Source organism: Haplochromis burtoni, unplaced genomic scaffold, assembly GCF_018398535.1.
Source record: "Haplochromis burtoni strain Fernald_Lab_line unplaced genomic scaffold, NCSU_Asbu1 Contig_345, whole genome shotgun sequence".
Lineage (NCBI taxonomy): Eukaryota > Metazoa > Chordata > Actinopteri > Cichliformes > Cichlidae > Haplochromis > Haplochromis burtoni.
In genome coordinates this window covers 454,539-475,292 of record NW_024582706.1, presented here as the reverse complement: position 1 = coordinate 475,292, position 20,754 = coordinate 454,539, and the positions used below count along the sequence as shown (strand labels likewise).

General features: G+C 39.4%; 2 protein-coding genes across 4 annotated transcripts in view; one reads left to right on the top strand and one right to left on the bottom strand.

Annotated features, from left to right (window-relative positions):
• The window catches only part of ppp2r2ca (protein phosphatase 2, regulatory subunit B, gamma a), an 8,041-nt gene extending 2,136 nt beyond the window's left edge, over nt 1–5,905 (top strand). For all 3 annotated transcript variants that reach the window (XM_005942618.2, XM_005942616.2, XM_014340182.2), the window contains exons 5-10: nt 586–698; nt 955–1,132; nt 2,251–2,415; nt 2,507–2,676; nt 3,026–3,117; nt 3,405–5,905. In XM_005942618.2, coding sequence (XP_005942680.1) covers nt 586–698; nt 955–1,132; nt 2,251–2,415; nt 2,507–2,676; nt 3,026–3,117; nt 3,405–3,702 — 1,016 coding nt within the window. In that variant the 3' untranslated portion in view covers nt 3,703–5,905. The remainder of the gene's footprint in view (nt 1–585; nt 699–954; nt 1,133–2,250; nt 2,416–2,506; nt 2,677–3,025; nt 3,118–3,404) is intronic.
• A 56-nt stretch (nt 5,906–5,961) lies between these two features.
• Nucleotides 5,962–20,398, bottom strand: wfs1a (Wolfram syndrome 1a (wolframin)). Its single transcript, XM_005942614.2, has 12 exons — nt 19,837–20,398; nt 18,859–19,419; nt 16,526–16,605; nt 14,739–14,883; nt 14,490–14,663; nt 14,143–14,223; nt 13,920–14,059; nt 13,634–13,771; nt 13,293–13,538; nt 12,322–12,600; nt 9,356–9,519; nt 5,962–9,165 (listed from the first exon to the last, which is right to left on the bottom strand). Exons 2-12 carry the CDS (start codon nt 19,412–19,414, stop codon nt 7,980–7,982), a joined length of 3,189 nt encoding a protein of 1,062 aa, XP_005942676.1. The 5' UTR covers nt 19,415–19,419; nt 19,837–20,398; the 3' UTR covers nt 5,962–7,979.
• Nucleotides 20,399–20,754: the final 356 nt, after the last annotated feature.

The window sequence follows — 20,754 nt, the reverse complement described above, 5'->3', positions numbered from 1 at the left end:
TCTATCTATCTATCTATCTATCTATCTATCTATCTATCTATCTATCTATCTATCTATCTATCTATCTATCTATCTATCTATCTATCTATCTATCTATCGAGAGATAGTGAGAGAGAGAGATTTGTTATAAATAGCAGTTGTTTTTGCTTGATATGGCACAGGTATCGCTTACACACTTTGGTTTCAAACTACCTCCAATTTCCAAAATTATGGCAGCCTTGCGTCATCTTTTATTACCTACATAGAATTAAATAACATCAAGATAGTCTTTGGAGTCTCACTTACGGGTGCAATAATGGCACAGAAAAAAAAATATCTAAATTTGGTGCATGAATTAAGTATTATGTTTTAAATTAGCTGCAAATGTGATTTTTGTTGTGCTTTGCAATTTTCAATGAATGTAATCATCGTCAAAGGAGCTTGCAAAGAAAAGCGTGTGGACTTCTTTAAGTTCTAGCAACTCAAAGAAGTCCAGACGCTTTTCTTTGCAAGCTCCTTTGACTACGATGACCTGGATGACTGAGAACCTTCACAGACGAATGTAATCATCATTTTCTGGCACGCAAATCCCGATGCCTGTCACAGATAAGACTATTAAACTGTGGAAGGTAAGCGAGAGAGACAAGAGACCAGAAGGATACAACCTGAAAGATGAGGAGGGACGGCTCAAGGACATCTCTACCATCACCTCTCTACAGGTACTCGGACACACACATACAACTGCACACTTTCATTTTGTTGGGTATGCCTGATACAAGTATTTATCAGGCTAACATTTAATCATCAAATCAAGTGTCTGTCTTTTTGCTCCTGTCCTTAAATGATCCATGGCTCTACTGTCCTCCAATTATGTCCTTTCTCATTGTTGTCTTTCTTTTTGCCCTATGATTTACTCCTCCTGTTCTTATCACCTCCTCCCTTCCGCCTTAAATCTTTTATCTCTCACCATTTAAGGTGCCAGTGCTGAAACCTACAGATCTAATGGTGGAGGTCCGTCCCAGAAGAGTATTCGCTAATGGACATACCTACCATGTAAACTCCATCTCAGTCAACAGCGATGGGGAAACCTACCTGTCTGCTGACGACCTCCGCATCAACATGTGGCACCTGGGCATCACAGACCGCAGTTTCAGTATCCTTACTGTCTTTTTTTTGTATTATAACACACTATTTTCAGTTTAACCAACCATGACCACTTGCTTTAAATAATTCTATAGCTCCTCTCAGACTTTTGTGTGGTGGAAACTCCTTCAATTTTACAGAGAATTCAGCGGTATGAATTAGATCACTGTTCATTGTTAAAGTGTAACTGTATCCTTATGGTAATTGTAAAACAGCAATGAGAACAATATACCTAAACAGGTAAAGATTCCTGTCTACACTAAAAGGAAAAAAAAGAAAAAGTGCAATATACGTCAGTAAGCTTTTTTTGTATTTGATTTTATGGTGAAGTGTCCATAAAGGATAAAATCCCATTTTAATTGTGTTAAGGTACACTGTAAAACAATTCATGCTAGTATGTTAGTGTGCATGATTTTAGTTATCAGTATTGATCATTATGTATGTAGTTTGCTTACTAAAGAAAAAGAAATTGAGCAGTGTTGGGAACGCATCCCATATGCTTCTAATCTGTGTTTGTATTTCATCCACTGTCATCTAAATTTATGCCTAAAATATCACGGAGCCAATTCCAGGTTATGTACAGTAATCATAACCAATCATCCAAATTCATCTTCTGATTTATACTTAACGTAAACAACGTGACTCTGATTGGATTTGTGTTTCCATTATAATGCTGTGTAGTCAGTGCAGGTGGTAGCATGTGGGACTGGCTGCATGTTGTGATTTCCCCATTCAAATGGAAGCTGACCTAGAAAATCATAGAGGCATCTATGGAAGACGAGTTTAAATAATTCACACAGCAGTACACTTTCTTCTGAGCCACACAGGACTACCACAAATAGAACAGAGAGGAACAGCCTGTGCATGCATATTGGGGATAGGATGGGGTGCAGTTTTTTTTTTCCCGGGATGTCTTTATGAATTTAGGTTGTGAACGTGTAGATCATCTGAAAATAAAAAGACTGCATGAATGAATATAAGTGATTTGTTTGCATGTCTGCTGCCTCAATTGACAAAATGTAAACATAGTCATGGAATTCGGTGTGGCTGTGGTAGAAACCCAGCTCGCCAGATTTATGTGGTGCTTAATGTCTGCGCTGTTTGTTCCTTGATGGCTCTGCTTCTCAGATATTGTAGACATCAAACCAGCAAACATGGAGGATCTGACGGAGGTGATAACAGCGGCAGAGTTCCACCCTCACCACTGCCACTTGTTCGTGTACAGCAGCAGCAAGGGAACGCTGCGCCTCTGTGACATGAGAGCCTCGGCTCTCTGCGACAAACATACCAAACGTGAGGAAACATTTTAAATAGTTTACTGCAAGCTGTGCATGAGGAATCCTGCTCTCACGAAAGCAATGCAATTATATTTCTGTCTGATTAGTTTTTGAGGAGCCTGAGGATCCAGGGAACCGCTCCTTCTTCTCAGAGATTATTTCCTCTGTGTCGGATGTTAAGTTCAGCCATAGTGGACGTTACCTGCTGACCAGAGACTACCTCACCGCTAAGGTGTGGGATATCAATATGGATAAAGGCCCAGTGGAGACCTTTCAGGTAGAGGATTTTACCTGCACCTATTTGGAAATTGTATTCATTATTTGTCTGACATAAAATCTGTCTGAATCAAATTTGAAAATTTTGGGTGTTTGTTATGCTTTTCAAATTCAAATATATACATATATTTTTACATTCATACACAATTCATTCAGTTGATCAGCATAATTCAGCAGCATCAACTTGATCCCAAAGAAAATCTGGAAGCCTTTTCTCATTTTTACTGCCGGTGTATTATACATGAGAGCAAAGTACAAGAAAGAAGATTAAAATGCCAAAATGTGAGCGTCCTGAGCAGGATAATGCTACCTTCCCCAAAACTTAAGCTGACTGTTTGCATCATCCCCAGGTCCATGAATACCTGAGGAGTAAGCTGTGTTCCCTCTACGAAAACGACTGCATCTTTGACAAGTTTGAGTGTGTTTGGAACAGCTCAGACAGGTAAGAGGCGGTGGGGGGACAGACAAAGTACAGCTTAAGTAGATTTGGAAGCAAAAACAGACTGCTGTGTCAGTGTGTTACTGCTTACAGTGATTTGCTAAATGCCCGGCCTCCTGCTTTATCCGACGTTTAAATCAATCCCAGAGACAAGCTTTACAGACATCAAATCAATCCTCATGTATTCAGTTTGCTTTTTCCTCTTTTCCTCCCCCTCATTCTACCATGAACAACGCTTGTCTCTTCCCGCTCTTTACTTCCTTTCGCCTCTCCTTTCCTCCATGATCCAGCGTGATTATGACAGGGGCGTACAACAGCTTCTTCCGGATGTTCGACAGGGAGACAGGCCGAGGCGTAACCCTGGAGGCCTGGCGAGAGAGCAGCAAGCCCCGGGCTGTACTGCGAACCCGCCGTGTGTACACTGGCGGTAAACGTCGCAGGGGCGATGTGGGCGTCGATAGCTTGGACTTCACCAAGAAAATCCTGCACATGGCTTGGCACCCATCCGAAAATATAATTGCCATAGCAGCCACCAACAATCTGTACATCTTCCAGGATCGTGTCAACCCAGAAACGCAGGCACAGTGACAAGAATGGAAATATGAACAGAAGCAGACACAGTACTTTTTATCAAAGTGTCACAGAAATGCAAAGAGTGACTGGAATATATTTGGATGTTCTATCGAGGGCATGGAGAGTGGCATGTTTGATGACATGCTTTGATGCAGAGTCTGTACATAATTGGAATAATCATAAAATAACAAGACTTTTTATTCAGTTCATTTTATTTAAAGGTGTTTAATCTAATCACCGAACTGAACTGATCTAGTACCCATCGGGACATTTGATTGATTGATTTATTTTTGGCTGCACTCTACTTCCACTTTTTTGAAGATGTTTGTCTAACTGCCCCACTGTTGGGGCAGTCAATGAGGTGCAGGGACACCTCTCGATCTGCAGTGACTCAGTGCTGTTCCTCACACCATGTTGCACTTCCCATTAATGTTCTGGTTACCTTTCACATAAAAATGGAAGATATGTGCTAGCTAGCATTTGAGAGGTAATTTCTAAATGCTACAGAATATACCGATAGAATGGCTGGAAAACTTTACCAGGCATTTAATCCAAATCTAATTGTTTTCACTAGGGTGAGGTATCAGGAATGGTGTTATTGTATAGTTCACAACAGTCTCCTAAAAGTTTTTTCTTCTTTGTCGTGTGACAACAGCAATTCAGTCTCTCCTTCAGAGCAGTGCTCTGGGGGAACGCACGAATAACTGTCCCGTAATCTTTTCCCTGTTCACGTTGCAATAATAACACTAACAAAACACAGTGCAGCAGCATTCCTGCTTTAATACATGAGCTCTTCTTCTACAGGTAACAAAAAAATGTACACACTCTTTTTACTGTTTGCTGTAAATAGTCTGTGTTTTTTTTTTAAAGGCGGTACCAATTTTCAGTTCCAGAGAGCTAAGAAAAAAAAGCATTTTGTCAAGGACACTCTAAATCGGTGTGAGATCTCATTTATAATAAGGTTTGTGGAATCACACTTTATCAGATATTTTCTCGTAGCAGTATATAGGTAGTTGTCGCTGGCTGTAGAGAGGACGGGGTAAAATTGTGCACAAAAAACACTAACTGTTTGGTTGTGTATATTAAGCCCTTATTGTGTTTTGATTGCTGTATCATGGTAATCTCATGTAAAAAAGAAAAAAAAAAAGAAAAAGAGCAAAGAAACAAATCCACATGCTTATATGAGAAAACATAGCAGTTGAAGGAGGCAGTGTGTGTATTGATGGGGGAATCTTGCAGTTTGGACAAACTTGAATTCTAAGCACATCGTTTATCGTTGAGACTCCCAAATTTAAATCAAAGTTGACTTTGTGTCCAGTGTGCTTGGAGGTTAGAGGTTATCATCAGTGCAATAGCTCATCACAGCAGTAATGTCATGTGAATTCATACTATCACAAGATCTTAATGTCATTACACCGTATACCTCACAGCGCCACATGCTACTCTGCGGTGCGACTCTGAAAGCCTGGGATGTACAGCAGTACAGTAAGGTGATGTTTGTGTTGGATCGCGTGAGACTTGTTTGTTTACAGTGAAGTACTTTATTTTCAAGTGACCTTGGCCCTGATGGGATTATTGTAAGTGGTTTAAATGTGTACTGTAGTGGGTGGGGTAACATAACCAGTGCAAAGGTAGAGAATATCAAGTCCCTTTGCACATTTTCAAAATCTGAAGAATCAACAGTGTAAAGAAATAACTGCTGTCACACCTGCTTCCTCCTCTCTCCCTCATGCCCGTTTGGTTTTCCAAGTTGCTGTTCACACACATCTGTGTTATCTGCCTGTAGCTAAGATGGTTTTCTTATGGGCATATATATTTTTTGTCTTCACTACCAGCCAGTGTTATCATGTGCAGGTACAGTTTTTCACTTATTGATTTAACATGTACGACACAGCAAAATCCATGATGACGACAACCCACAAGAAAACGGTTTTACATAGTGAAGGGCCTTGTGAAGCATTATGTAAGCTCCGAGGTTCATCCCTGCAGTGGCGAAATGTAGTTTAGAACAAGTCAGTTGTAATCGCATCATAACCACCAACACATACAACCAGTGAGACGATTTGTGTTTGGGAGCACAGCAGCAGCAGCATGTCGCCATTACTCAATGCTACTAGCGTGTATATCTATCATGCTTTAAAAATCTAACAGTACGAAAACATAACTCATATGAGGTGAATGAAAGGAATGTGCATTAATAAAATAACATAAAATCTAACAAAAATGTGTTGGATTTCATTTTAATGTCTGTCCTCATTTAATAGATTCTGCTTTTTGTCTCATCACCAAAAAAGAAATATATATAAAAAAATCTATTAATCTGAATAAAACCTTTCACAAGAGATTTTTTTCCCCCAGTTCAAGCATTTTAATAGACACCCCATTTAACTCCACCAGTGGAAAAAAAAAAGGCACTCACATTTACAGTGTCGAGGCTCAACGTCAGCAATTGTAATCCACACGAGCATTGAGGTTACAGATTGATAGTGTTTATGTGTAAAGCTTTTCATACACCACCACTGCATTACTGTACTGTGTAAACTAGATAGCTAGGAAAACCCCCATTTCAAAAATAAATTAATCATTCATTGCTGTTATTTTAACTATCCGTTCATCCATCTTCTTCCACGTATCCAATTCAGGGCTGCTGGAGCTTATGGAGCTTAGGGTTGAGAGGTGGCGATACACTCTGGGCACATCGCCAATCTTTCACAGGGCTTATTTTAATTATGTGTACAATATTTTTTTAGTACCTCTTTCTTCAGTCAAATTCCAAACTGGCAAATTTAGAGATAAAAACTGTTTTTCTTTAAAGGTTCGGATTCTGTAAACAAAATGGTCTCTTAACTTGAACCAATATTGTGTTCAACTCAGTGAAACAACACATTTTAAACATTCCTGGTAATTCTTAATTGTTATGGAATGAACATGGTGTGTCTTAAATTTGTCATTTGCATACATTTGAGAAATACCATAAAAGGAGGTCTAGTGTGTGTTAATGTGATAACGAAAGTTTTCACAGAACTGCACAAAGTTCAACCTTATTTGCGTCTGGTTATTGATCATCAGCAAGTGAGCACTTCTATAAAAGCAGAGGTTGTGGCAGTTTTCTGGGCTGGAGCATTCTCATGTGTGTTAACAAAATGCCACAATCTTCCAATGAGGGGATGCCCCAGCAAATTCACTCCAAAGTCACACTGTGTAACTCTCAGATCACCTACAAGAACAACAAGCACTATATCTTAGCCTCTATAGGCCTGAATATGTTAAAGTTCATGATAGTAAATTTATAAAAAGTACAACTTGGGTAGAAGGGGTTCCAGGAGAAAGGCTCTTCCTCTAAAAACAAGATGTCAGCACAGTTTAAGTTTGCAGATCTGCATCTGGGCAAACCACAAGACTTCTGGAACGATGTCTTGATGAGAAACAGATCAGACCAAAGTGTAGATATCTGTGTATAATCCACAGCACCACATTTGATGCATTTTGATATGTGTAATACAAAAATCTGCAAGTTTACTGCAACCCCCCCTGGATGAAAGTTTTATGCTGGCTTTTCAAAATGACTGCATGTGCATCATAGCTTGAGAGACAGGAAAATCTGATGCTAAAATTAAAGTTAAGACCAGGAAGTTTAAAGACAACATCATAAAATATTGCCTAACAGAGGAAGCCAGAAATGCATATATATTATCACTAAATTTGTGTCATATATTTCCATAAAAATATTTAAATATGCATTTGAAAATGCACAAATATAAACAGAATACAAATGCAAATATCTTAACCATACACTATATTTCTAGATAAATTTCTAAATACAAAGGCAGATATAAAATCTACTCAGTCGCTATTTTGTTTTCAACAAATGTGCAGTTTTCTAGGTATTCAAAGGAGAACAGCACCCAGCATTAACCTTCTTGCATACAGCTGGATACCATCAAATTACAGCAATCTTCCAGTTCTTTATAACTATATTATAACATATTATTATATATTAGGTTGTGTGTGTATAAGTTTAACTCTAGCTAGACATAAAATGGATTTGAAAATAGAACAGATCCTGAGTCTTGCCAAAGTTGGTGTCTGACGATTCTTGAACTGCTGTAGATGAAGTAAAAGTAGGATCTGCATAAACTAATGCACAGGAACACAAACTTTATAGATCCATCCAATTAAAAAAAATACTATTTTAATTGCATCAGTGCTTCTAGACTAACATCATAAGAAACAAGATGATGTTCTGGAGAGACTCAAATAGGTTATTTTATTTCTACTTTTAATTACTAGTTTTAAATTTTTGCTGACAAAAATGGGGAAAAGAAAAAATCAAATGCAAACTTCAGGGCTTTCATTGTGGTACGTCTCCAGTTTCTCTCTATTTTCACCTGCCTGCCTCCAGTGAGCACTGAAGAAGGACAGTCAAGACAGTGGATAGCTTTCAACTCAAAGGCTGGAGCTCTGGCTCCTAGACGTCCCTCCAGTTTGGTGCTAAACTCCACCTTATTACCAGGGCTCAGATTTAGAAGCACCTGTCTGAACTCATGACTCGCCATTAGGACTATATCTCTGGCTGGGTCCTCTCTATCTCCACGTTCATCCTGGATCATTCCCACTGTCACTTCAAAGCGGTAGCTGTCGAAACGCTTGACATGGCAGGTATGTTTAGCCAGAGCCTTGAGCTGACACAGTTCTTCCTCATCTTGCGATAGAAGGAGGATTGGCAGTGAAACAGGCCCTGATGCAGAACTGGCTGTCAAATCTGCAGCTGTCAGATTTGCAACTGCGGCATTCTTCGGCTCACATTTGGGATAGGTCTCACCGTACAAGCAGCGCAGCCAATCTCCCACAAACACCGGCAACATGTTGATCACAGACTGTGCCCCATTCTCTGTTTCAGCCACACGGACTTGCTTGAAGCGCCCAGTCCAGGTGACTCTGTGTCCATTCAGGTGGCTACAGAAGATTTGTGTCTGGGCTATGCCTTTGGTTTCCCAAGCAGGAGGCCCACAAACCTGGCCATACTGACTCCAAGTAAGGGTGGAGTTGTACACCTTCTCACCTTCTGCATGGTACACATAGACAGAGAAGAATAGAAGGACCATGGAGATGCAGAGTAAAATGAGTTTGACTGGACCCCGATGAGTCAGTGAGCGAAAGACATCCAGAATGGACGTGCTGAACCGCGTCCACAGCCGCAAGGTGACAGGGATCGCACATATTACCAGAGTCACAATCATCTTTGTCAGTTCTAGCTCGAGGAACCACTTAAACACTTGGATGAAGAGCATGGTGGCGAGACCAAATGCCAGAACAGGCAAGGCAAACAGGAAGAGAAAGTAAGCCACACAAGTGCGGATTAGACCCACAACAGTGGAATTCTGGAGGAGGACCACTGAGAACTCGCACCACATGAAGCACACAAGATACGGAACCAGGAAGCAGTAAGTTCCCCGGAAACCACGCAACCTCGCCATGCTAAGGAAGGAGAAACAAAAAGGAGGGGGTAAAAAGTTCTGAGATTACTTTAAGTGTCTGAAGAGTAAATCTGTCATTTTAACATAGAATAAAACAACATGGCAGACAGGAGTAAGACCAGTTTGAGAATTTTACTAATATAAATAATCAATAAATAATCAATATTTCAGTTTGTCCAAATCTTTCTTACCTGAAGAACAGATAGAACAGGTAAACATAAAGCAAGCAGGGGAGACTGAGCTTCAGCACCACAGACTCCCCCAGTGGCAGAATGGCGAAGGTGCGTCCCAATAAATGAAGCGCCGTCATGTTCTGTGGCAAGAACTGCGTCAGGCAACAGAGAGATGATGCCATCTGGATTAAACCAAATGCAAGGACACAACAGAGGTTTTGATTAACTTGGAGAAGGCTGTTTTATTTCACTGTCATAAAAACATTAAGATTATACAGGGAGTGCAGAATTATTAGGCAAGTTGTATTTTTGAGGAATAATTTTATTATTGAACAACAACCATGTTCTCAATGAACCCAAAAAACTCATTAATATCAAAGCTGAATGTTTTTGGAAGTAGTTTTTAGTTTGTTTTTAGTTTTAGCTATTTTAGGGGGATATCTGTGTGTGCAGGTGACTATTACTGTGCATAATTATTAGGCAACTTAACAAAAAACAAATATATACCCATTTCAATTATTTATTTTTACCAGTGAAACCAATATAACATCTCCACATTCACAAATATACATTTCTGACATTCAAAAACAAAACAAAAACAAATCAGCGACCAATATAGCCACCTTTCTTTGCAAGGACACTCAAAAGCCTGCCATCCATGGATTCTGTCAGTGTTTTGATCTGTTCACCATCAACATTGCGTGCAGCAGCAACCACAGCCTCCCAGACACTGTTCAGAGAGGTGTACTGTTTTCCCTCCTTGTAAATCTCACATTTGATGATGGACCACAGGTTCTCAATGGGGTTCAGATCAGGTGAACAAGGAGGCCATGTCATTAGTTTTTCTTCTTTTATACCCTTTCTTGCCAGCCACGCTGTGGAGTACTTGGACGCGTGTGATGGAGCATTGTCCTGCATGAAATCATGTTTTTCTTGAAGGATGCAGACTTCTTCCTGTACCACTGCTTGAAGAAGGTGTCTTCCAGAAACTGGCAGTAGGACTGGGAGTTGAGCTTGACTCCATCCTCAACCCGAAAAGGCCCCACAAGCTCATCTTTGATGATACCAGCCCAAACCAGTACTCCACCTCCACCTTGCTGGCGTCTGAGTCGGACTGGAGCTCTCTGCCCTTTACCAATCCAGCCACGGGCCCATCCATCTGGCCCATCAAGACTCACTCTCATTTCATCAGTCCATAAAACCTTAGAAAAACCAGTCTTGAGATATTTCTTGGCCCAGTCTTGACGTTTCAGCTTGTGTGTCTTGTTCAGTGGTGGTCGTCTTTCAGCCTTTCTTACCTTGGCCATGTCTCTGAGTATTGCACACCTTGTGCTTTTGGGCACTCCAGTGATGTTGCAGCTCTGAAATATGGCCAAACTGGTGGCAAGTGGCATCTTGGCAGCTGCACGCTTGACTTTTCTCAGTTCATGGGCAGTTATTTTGCGCCTTGGTTTTTCCACACGCTTCTTGCGACCCTGTTGACTATTTTGAATGAAACGCTTGATTGTTCGATGATCACGCTTCAGAAGCTTTGCAATTTTGAGACTGCTGCATCCCTCTGCAAGATATCTCACTATTTTTGACTTTTCTGAGCCTGTCAAGTCCTTCTTTTGACCCATTTTGCCAAAGGAAAGGACGTTGCCTAATAATTATGCACACCTGATATAGGGTGTTGATGTCATTAGACCACACCCCTTCTCATTACAGAGATGCACATCACCTAATATGCTTAATTGGTAGTAGGCTTTCGAGCCTATACAGCTTGGAGTAAGACAACATGCATGAAGAGGATGATGTGGACAAAATACTCATTTGCCTAATAATTCTGCACTCCCTGTAAATAGGAAAGAGATTTTTGTCGACATTTGTTAAAACCTTGCACAACAGCATTGCATGTTTTCCATTCATAAAACTGAGGTTAAGTACACATAAAAACCCTTTAACCCATTCTATGGTTTAGTTTATATCCATAGTTCTGGTTCTTTTAGTTGTTTTTCTGTTTTGTGTAATACTTGTAGTTTCTGGCCTTAGTTTTGCCATCTAGTCTTCAGGTTCTGTTTCCATGCCTCTCCTATGTTCCACAGACTGTTTTATCAGACTTGTCTTCATGTTTGTTTTACTCTTATCTCCGTGTTTAGTATTTCCTTTCTGTCTCCTCAGTCAGTTTTGTTCCCATGTCTGTTTCTCCCCTGGTCCCAGTGTCAAACACTTGTTTCTTAGTCTTTGTCTGTGTAGTTATTGTACTTCCTGTTTTATTTTGACAGTCTCTCGTAGTGTGTACAGTTTGTTATGTTTTGCTTCTCTTGTCCTGTTTGTCTGTATTAGTTCTCGTTGTGTCCCATCCTCTCGTTATCATGTGTGTATTTAAGTCCTCTCTCTTCCTCTGCACATTGTCCTGTTGTCCCTTTTTGCCATGTGTACCATGTTTCACTTGTTAATTCCTAGTTTTAATCTCCTAGTTGTTTGTTACCAGTTTATAGTTCCTAGTTGCTAATTTCTGAGTTTTTGGTTGTTAGTACCCTTGTGGTTAAATAGTCTCAGCTGCCTCTTTCAGTTGATCCCTTTGTGTCTGAGTCCTGCTTTTGGGTCCTACCTCTGCCTGCCACACAGCGTACACAACAACGAGTGAATGAAAGCATGTGGTCACTATCAGGCTAATAAGACCAGCAATATTATGCAACTTATGCCTAAAAAAGGCATTACTAGAAAATTATGTCAAACTCTGGTTTTACAAGGCAAAATAAAACTTCAACTCGCAAATCTGAGATTTCCCAGTATTTACAAAAATATTTTTTCTCTGTTATCAATGTCATGTTGCTGCTACACGTTTTTATGACAGAAGGCAAACAAGTGGTTTCTTAGAAATTCCAAATCATTTCATTAAGAATGAAATGATTAATTAAGTAGCAATATTATTAGTGTAAATTATACTTAGCAACAGGCAAGACAGTAATTCTGATCATTCAATCACTCAGTCAATTGACCTCTATAACCATTGCCCGGCGTGCATATGCTGTGGCATTTGGGCTGAGGCTGTGGTAGCTGACAGCAGTAAAGAAGATGGCCACAGTCGAGAGCTCAGAGCAGGGGATCCAATTCTTGTCTGCTACAGGGAAGGAGAAAATTACAAAGAAGACGGAGAAGATGAAATAGAGGTACGGTTCAAGGTTGTTCCAGCCAAAGTTTGTCTCTGCTTGCTCCACATCAAGGCCAGGTTCAAACCGTGTCAGCAGAGATGTCAGGGCACTAAAGTTCTCCCAGGTCTAGAAAAAGGGGGAAAGTTTACAAGTGAAAGGAAGCAAAGCACTCCAAAGAAATTTAAATGCAGGGTATTTAGACTGAAATTCAATATCAAACAAATTAAAGAAAAAAAACAAAACAACAACAACAAAAAACATATTCTCACCTATCCCATTTAGCATTAGCTGACTTTTTTGTACAAAAATGTTGTCCGCAAAGTTTACATTCATGCTATAAATATTTTCTGATTTATAGGCATTCAAAGTGGATTGAGGTTGGTTGAATTTTTTTAATGTGCTGCAAATTTTAAATCTGAGATTGTGTCCCTTTTTTGTATCTTTGGGGTCAGAAATACTAAGTTTGCAGAATAAAAAGCATTTAGCATAAAAAGCAACTTTTAGCAACACAGTAAATTTGAAACAATAATTATATTTTTGCATTAAAAATACTGATTGTGGTATTTTTTTACTGGTAATTTGATAATTACCAGTACTGTTAATGTAGGGCAGATTTAGCATAAACCTTACATTGGTTGTGGTGTAATAAATTGGTTGAGCACTACATAATTTCATTGATTAAGGAGAAATGCAAAAATAAATGCACATTTACAGTAGAAATTACTTTGTTTCATAAACTTTCATGTAAACTTTCAGGGTTCTGACAGTCCTGCTAACTGTGTGAAAATTACTAAATGAAACTGAAAGGAAATGCTCACCTTTGTCCTCTGGAAAATACGCAGCGTGCAAATGATCATGGCGATGAAGGAGAGGTAGAAGACAAGCAGAGGGATAACAAAAGCAAACAGATCCACCGTCAAGTTGCTGATGATGAAGAAGAAAATGAGAGCGTTGACGTGTTGCGTCGGAATGATTGTGCTCAGCCACTGGACACCGGCCCGTGATGCCCAATCAACAAGATGCTCCTTTATCTCAACAACTGCATGCAGTGGGTACTGCAGCATCTGAGGAGAAGAGAGACGGATATGAAGATGAACAGAGAATATCAACACATTTAAAAGACTATTAAAATGTGAAATAATAATGAGGTAACAGGTACTATTAATTGTGACTTCATGTCCATGGCCCTTCTAAAGGCTCCGGTCTCACTAGTGTGCAGCATCATCCCACTTCGGCCAAAACTCCAGGCACTCTTGTTTGACTTCTTGCATCCTGATGAGACTGACTCAGCCTTGTGCTTTAAAAACACAGTTGCAAACACAAACACATTCACAGCCATGCTGTATCAAATAAACTATGTTCAAGTAACAGTTTATTTCTGCTTATGTAAAGTGTAAACCTTTTTTTTCTTTTCTTTTCTTTTCTTTTTTTTTTTTTTTTTTTACCCCTGTACGACTGTCATGAAGTGCAGGGCTTTCAGTTGTGGCTGAGACTTGGCTGCCATTCTTGGGAGTAGCTGGGGCAATACCCTGTGCATAGTTCTTAGTCATCTCAACAAACTCATCCAGGTCCACCATCTGACTGGCTAAGAGATAAAGAGAGATATAATTACAGGTGGAGATGCAATATAGTTTCTGGTCCGCTCCTCCACCCTCTCTGGATACCTACATTCTTTGCTGACCATGCTCCCCAACACTTTCTGGGCTTGATTCGAAGTTGGGACAGGAACCTTGCTGCTTGCAGTGCCACCTGTTGGTGAGAAACGACCACACCACCATTGAGCTGGATGAAAGCTGGTAACATGAAACTATTCATTGTAACAGCTGCAAATATTAAAATCACACAGGGGCATCTCATATTTCCAGCAGTAGTGAAAGCTATTGCATAACAGCATACTAAATCCTTCTAGGTATAGCCACTAGTACATCATGCAGCATTATTTTCACCATTCAAAAATAGTTACTTTTTAATGATGAATTTATCAAAATATCTGTGGCTGAGTTTGTCTCTCCTACCTGGAACTGCATTCACCTGGTTGACATTTTCCAGCATCTCAGATACAGTCACCTTCTTCTTCCTGTCTGGGTTTAGCTTCCAGTACATCAGCATGGCTGCTTTGCGTACTGCCAGCTCAAACTTACTCTCTGTCGACAACCTGCGGACATCGGCCTCATTCTCTGGAGTGATTCCTAGTGGAAGTGAGCTTAAGTTATAGAACAGAAACATAAAGACTTTAACACACGTGATACTTGTGTTAAATGAACCTTTTTTCTGGATCCAGCAGCGCTGCAGGGCTTTTGCTGCACCCCTTCTTCCCTGTTTTGCTGCTTTAACAAGCCAGTTAACAGCCAGCAGATTATTTGTTTCAGTATCCTTCTCTTTAGCAAGACCCAAGTAGTGCTGACCAAGCTGAAAGACAGAGAAGAGGTAAAAGGGCCAGATTATTTCAGCTTACTTAATGTACTGCATGCATGGATATGTATTTTCCCTATGGGGACTAGCACGCACACTTTACACACTTTACACTTTACACACTTTACACACTTAAGCAAGCTTGTTATACTGTGGTGTTAAAGGCAAAACTACAAAAAATCGTGTATGTCCAAAACTGTATGTCTACTACAATCTTTTTCCTAGCTCCCAAGATACAGCAGTGAACAATGCCCCAAAAAGTGTTATCATAAAACATTATGCCATAGTGAAATCATAGCTGAGCTTCTTTTGTATTTTGGACAGAAACAGAATCGCATATTAATTTTATCCCATTAAAAATGTATGTGAAGTGTTTTGGTCATAATTGGTGTATGCATTCTTAATGTTATGGCCAAAAATGTGTTACGTGAGGTCACACTGACCTCTGAATTTTAGCAACCAAATAATAATAATTTCATTTTTGAGATCAAGTGAACGTTTGTGCTAAAGCTTAAGAACTTCCCTGAGGGTATTCCTAAAATATTAACATTATGAAAAAAATGGGAGAGACAGATGAAAAAAAAAGCAACACCTCCAGCTACGACATTCACTGTCATCAAAATTAATCTGCAGTGGCACAAAAATGTAATTAAACAGGAACTTGTATTTCCAGTAGCTCTCTTGTTATTTTGAACAATCCTCAAGGATTATTGGATTTACACTTGTTTGTGAGCTCCAATCAAAACAGTTCATAGTAAAGTTCATATAATGCACCAAGAACACATGACTTCAGAATGTATTATTTTCTGTTTCTGTAGCCGTCGGGGCATTCGTCATGTCTAACTAACAGGGGCAGCAGTGGCCCCTGTGGCATATCAAGTGACTGCTTTCTAATATTAACTGTCATTTCATAAACTTCCCTCTCACTCAGTTATTATTAAATGTCCCTATTTGTGTGGAATCAGATGTGTCTTCGTTTTTAATGGTTCTGCAGTTGTGTATTCCTGTGTCTATCAGACAAACAAATAAAATACCATCATAAAACTTATTTTAATTGCTAGTGACAAAATGTTTTTAAAATAAAATAAAGCTTTGAATTGGAGTATTGGACAGTACTGTAAATATTATCATGTGTATCTTGCCTATTGGGATACCATAATGCACAAATGGAAAGCCTACCAATGCTTCTCAGCATCCAGCTGCTGTACTGATATGGTCTCAGGTTTGCATGTGTTCTCTTAGATATGCACACCCTCTCCTTATTTAGACAGTGGGCATGTGCAAATACATGACATCTGGCAAGAGAATGTTGAACCAAATGTTGACAAGACACTTGGGAATGTCACTTCTACCACCCTTGAATTTGTTTGTGCTGGCAGACAACATGGAGTAAACAGAGTGTGAATTTTGCATTGTTATTTATACAGCAGCAGTACATTCTACAGTATGCTTTAACTTTTACACTTCTTAATGATTTGTAAGTATGACAGTATATTAGTGTGTCACACTGAAATTGTGGGATCATCTTCCAAGTGGCCCAAAATAGGCACATGCTGAAAACCAGACTGAGTCAGCTTGCAGGACTGAAAACAATGCCAAGAGCCTGTCTGTGCATGTCTGTGCATGTGCTTTCACTTACACGGGCCTGAGCTCTGGCATCACCGCCTATGGCCTTCTCCTCAAGCTGCTCCACAGACACGTCTTCCTCTGGTTCTTCATCTGCAGGAGAGGACACAATACGTCTTAATAAAAAAAAATCATGTATATCAATTTTAATTAACTGCCAATAACTTTTTGACAAAACCTCAAAGCTTCCAGCAACACCGTGCCCAGTTTTTACCTCACAGCACTTGTCAGCTGTAAAAGTTTCATAACTGTCCCCCCACTGTCCATTAAGAAAAGGGCTTGACACTCTTCAACTTTAGCCCTTACTGCATTTCAAATGTCACAGCTTATCACGCATAGCAGATCTCCAACTGGTGAAGCCAGGATCTTGTTTTCAATTCCAACAGCTATGGAATATATTGAAATACCACAAAATGTCAATGAGACAAGAGTATCGGTTTTCTAAAGTACTTAAGGAAAATGTACATTATGAACAGTTTTATTATTATACATAAAAATCTGATTATACAGTCTGATCTACTGGGACTTTCCCACACAGTCATCTCTAGGGTTTCCTATGAATGGTCTGAAAAAGAGTAAATATCCAGTGAGCAGCAGTTCTTTTGGCAAAAATGCCTTGTTGTTACCAGAGGTCTGAGAAAGATGGCCATACTGCTTTAAGCTGACAGTTAGGAGACAGGAGACAGTTAGGAGACTCAATATTTACTTTCACAAACAATGTATGCAAGGGAGAGTATCTCTGAGAACACATTAAACCCCGAAGCAGATGGATTACCACAGCAGAAGACCACAATAGGTGCCACTTCTGTCAGCTAAGAACAGGAAACTGAGGCTATAAAAAAAGTACAACACAAAAATTGGAAAAACATTGCCTGGTCTGAGGAGTCTTGACTTCTGCTATGACATTTGGATAGTGGGGTCAGATTTTGATATATGCAACATGAAAGTACAATGCATTTTTTATTGTACCAAGGCTTAGGGAGGATATTTTCTTGACACACTGTAGACTCCTTAGCATCAACTGAGCATAGTTTAAACACCACAGGCTACCTGAGTGTTGTTGCTAACAATGTTAGCCATCTTCTTGTAGGGTAAAAAAAAAAAATGCTGCTTCCAGCAGGATAAAACACCATGTCAGGAAACTCAAACTGGTGGTGTCTTGAACATGACAATAAGTTCAGTGTATCCAAATGGGCCCCACAGTCACCAGGTCTACATCCAGCAGAGCAGTTATGGGATGTGATGGGGCAGGAAATTCACTTTATTGTTATGCTGCCAACAAATCCGCATCACCTTCATGATGCTGTCATTTTAAAATGGACCAAAATTTTTGTAGAATGTTTCCAGCACCTTGTTGAATCTGTGCCAGAGAGAATTAACGAACGCGAGTGTTAATTTTTGAGTGTACAATGACACAATCAAATTCTTTTTGTGCTTTGTTTTTTTATAGAATAAACTTTAAATAGTAATACATTTTGCATATTTAAACTTTCAGAGAGTGCTGAACCCTTCCTATTGTTACACTTGGCAGACATTTTTAAACCAGTGATGCTGCTAACCAACCAAATTTAGGCTTTAAAATTGACTTATTAAACAATGAGCAACTTCTGTTTAACTTTTCTGTTGCAAAATTCATATTTTTTCAATGACAATACAATTTCTTCAGTTTCAGCATTTTACAGATTGCCTTTGTATATTTTTCCACGAAATATGGAGTTTATGTGATTTGGAAATCATTGCATTCTTCTTAAAACTGCATTTACACCTTCCCAACTTTTGGAAGTGAGGTTATAAAATTAGTGCACTTGACAGATAAAATATTTATTGTGATACATGAAACATATCATGATGTACAATGAAAAAGGTGTATTATTTCTATCAATGAGGGGACATGACTTTGTGCACAAAATTCCACGGCAACGCAACTAATATTGTTTCATAGATTTGAACCTCATATTGGAGTTTTAGACTACCAAAGTCATAATGTCCCTGTGTAATGCCCTACAGATTTAAATGCAAGCTATAACAAGTTGCTGAGATATTTAAGTAAAAGCCTTTTGCATTATTTCGATTATTGTGTTTAATTCACTGGGAAAAAAAGCATCCCAAAATGTTTTACAGCACGGTATTCAAATGAGTAAACAAAGGAAGCCAAAGTGGATCTGCATTCTGGATTCTGGACAAGAGTTGTGTTTTCCTCGGGACAGGGTTACATGAAAAGACATTCCAAAGCATGCAGAAGGCTTATCACCTTAACACAGCAACTGGTCTATGACATCCTCTCAGCAGCACTGAACCTTCAAAATCTGTCATTTAATCCCTCAATCTGAATGAAACTATTCTTACCATCCTCTTCATCAAAGGTATCCTCTTCCTCAGCTTTTCTAAGTCTTTCCTGTATGATTACCCGTTTGGCCATGGAAGCAAAAGTGCGTTTTGCGGAGGCCATGGAAGAAGATGTGGAAGCCGTGGTGGAAGTAGCTGTTGAGGAGGCAGATGTGAGGTCGGAAGTGAGTGAAATTGTGGAAGTTTGAGGGTCAGCAAGGGTGAGAGAAGCTGGTAGGGGTGTTCTGATCGGAGCACTAAGGGAGGGATTAGTAGAAACGGTTTTACATGTAGAGCTAGGAGACACAGCAGGAGATAAGGGCTTTGACTTGTCTAAGGAAAGGGGGGGATCCATCTGTTTAGCGGTAGTATGTGTAGATGGTGGCGAAGAACTGGGTAATTTTCTGGGTTCCAGAGAGGTTGGTGATTTTTCATGCTGAGTGGGAGAAGCAGAGAGGTTACTGGAGATGGGTGAAAGAGGAATTTGCATGGGGGATGGACAAGAGGGCATATCCAGGACAGGGCTCGACCCCTGGACGTTGACACTAGTTGGTGTTGATGACAAATCCTTCTCCATCTCTCCTAAAATAAAAACAGGGTGAGAGAAAATGTATATTTTAGCTGGGTAGTGAACTTTCTGAACTCCCTGTTACAGAATTTGATGGATTCACCTACAGACATTTTACGTCCATAACAACAGACCTTCTCATTGAAGTTTTGAACTTAACAAATTCTTACATAAAGCAGGCTAAAAGTGCAAAGCAAGAAAAAGGCTAATTAAAAAAATATACAATAGCATAAAAATTTGAGAAAACGCGAGGTAAATGAGAGGTGCTTTGGGAAAGTACTGTAATTACTCCGCATTAAAGCATCAGAGCAGCAAGCAGGCACTGACATGAAGTAATAGGCAACAGGAGAACTCGGAACGTCAGTAACTAGAGCAAATCTTCAACATTAAAACTGCGCTATGATGACATACAGTAAAGCAATAATCATTACCTGTTTACTAAATGAGCAGATTTCTTTAGGATTCAAGACAATCACCCTCCTGGATTTGAATGTTGAGTGTGTATTCCATGTTCCAGATTAATCCTCACCAAACAGCCCCGAGTAACCAGAGACGCACACTTGCTCGCTGCCGTCAAACTCTGGGCTATAAACGACGCCACAACTTTGTGGCCCGCCCTCTTAAAACAGGCTCTCACACTGCAAGGACTGCAAATGTCCGTCAAAGGAACAGCTTACCTGATTGGTTTTTAGCTTTTTAAACCTGTGACAGATGCTTTGCGGATGTTTTATGGCGATTCTTTAAACATTTCCCCAATGCACTTCCAATTTTAAAAAGAAAAAACAAACAAACTTGAGGTTGTCTTGCTTTAAAGTTCAAGCCTGGACGTGCAGTTATTTTAGCTATAGCTAGAGCAGTAGACACATGTAAGTAGATTACGGGGTCCCAGATCAAACGCTACGGGCCTACACTTAATCGATTGTGTCTTTTCCATATGGCAGAGGACAGCGATCCTGCACCCTGAGATGCTGTGAAAGTAAAATAGAAATCATTAAAATGACTAATAAATAAAACCAAAATAATTATATAAGTCACAATTGCTGTAATCATCAGATACAAACACAATCGTATATGAATTAAAATAGGAGATTCTTATGTATACCTGTTTACCATCTCTCGGTTACTTCAAAAGTAAATGTCGTATTGTTATTAATACCCGATGTTCTATTAGACGAGGATTTATGATCCTTTCATTATTTCATTAAGGAGAGACAGGATTTTACATCAGTGTAGTTGATCATTATGAGGCATGTAGTAGAGAAACACTTGTATCAGTATACTAAAGAGGACAAATACATAATAATAATAATAATAATAATAATAATAATAATAATAATAATAATAATAAT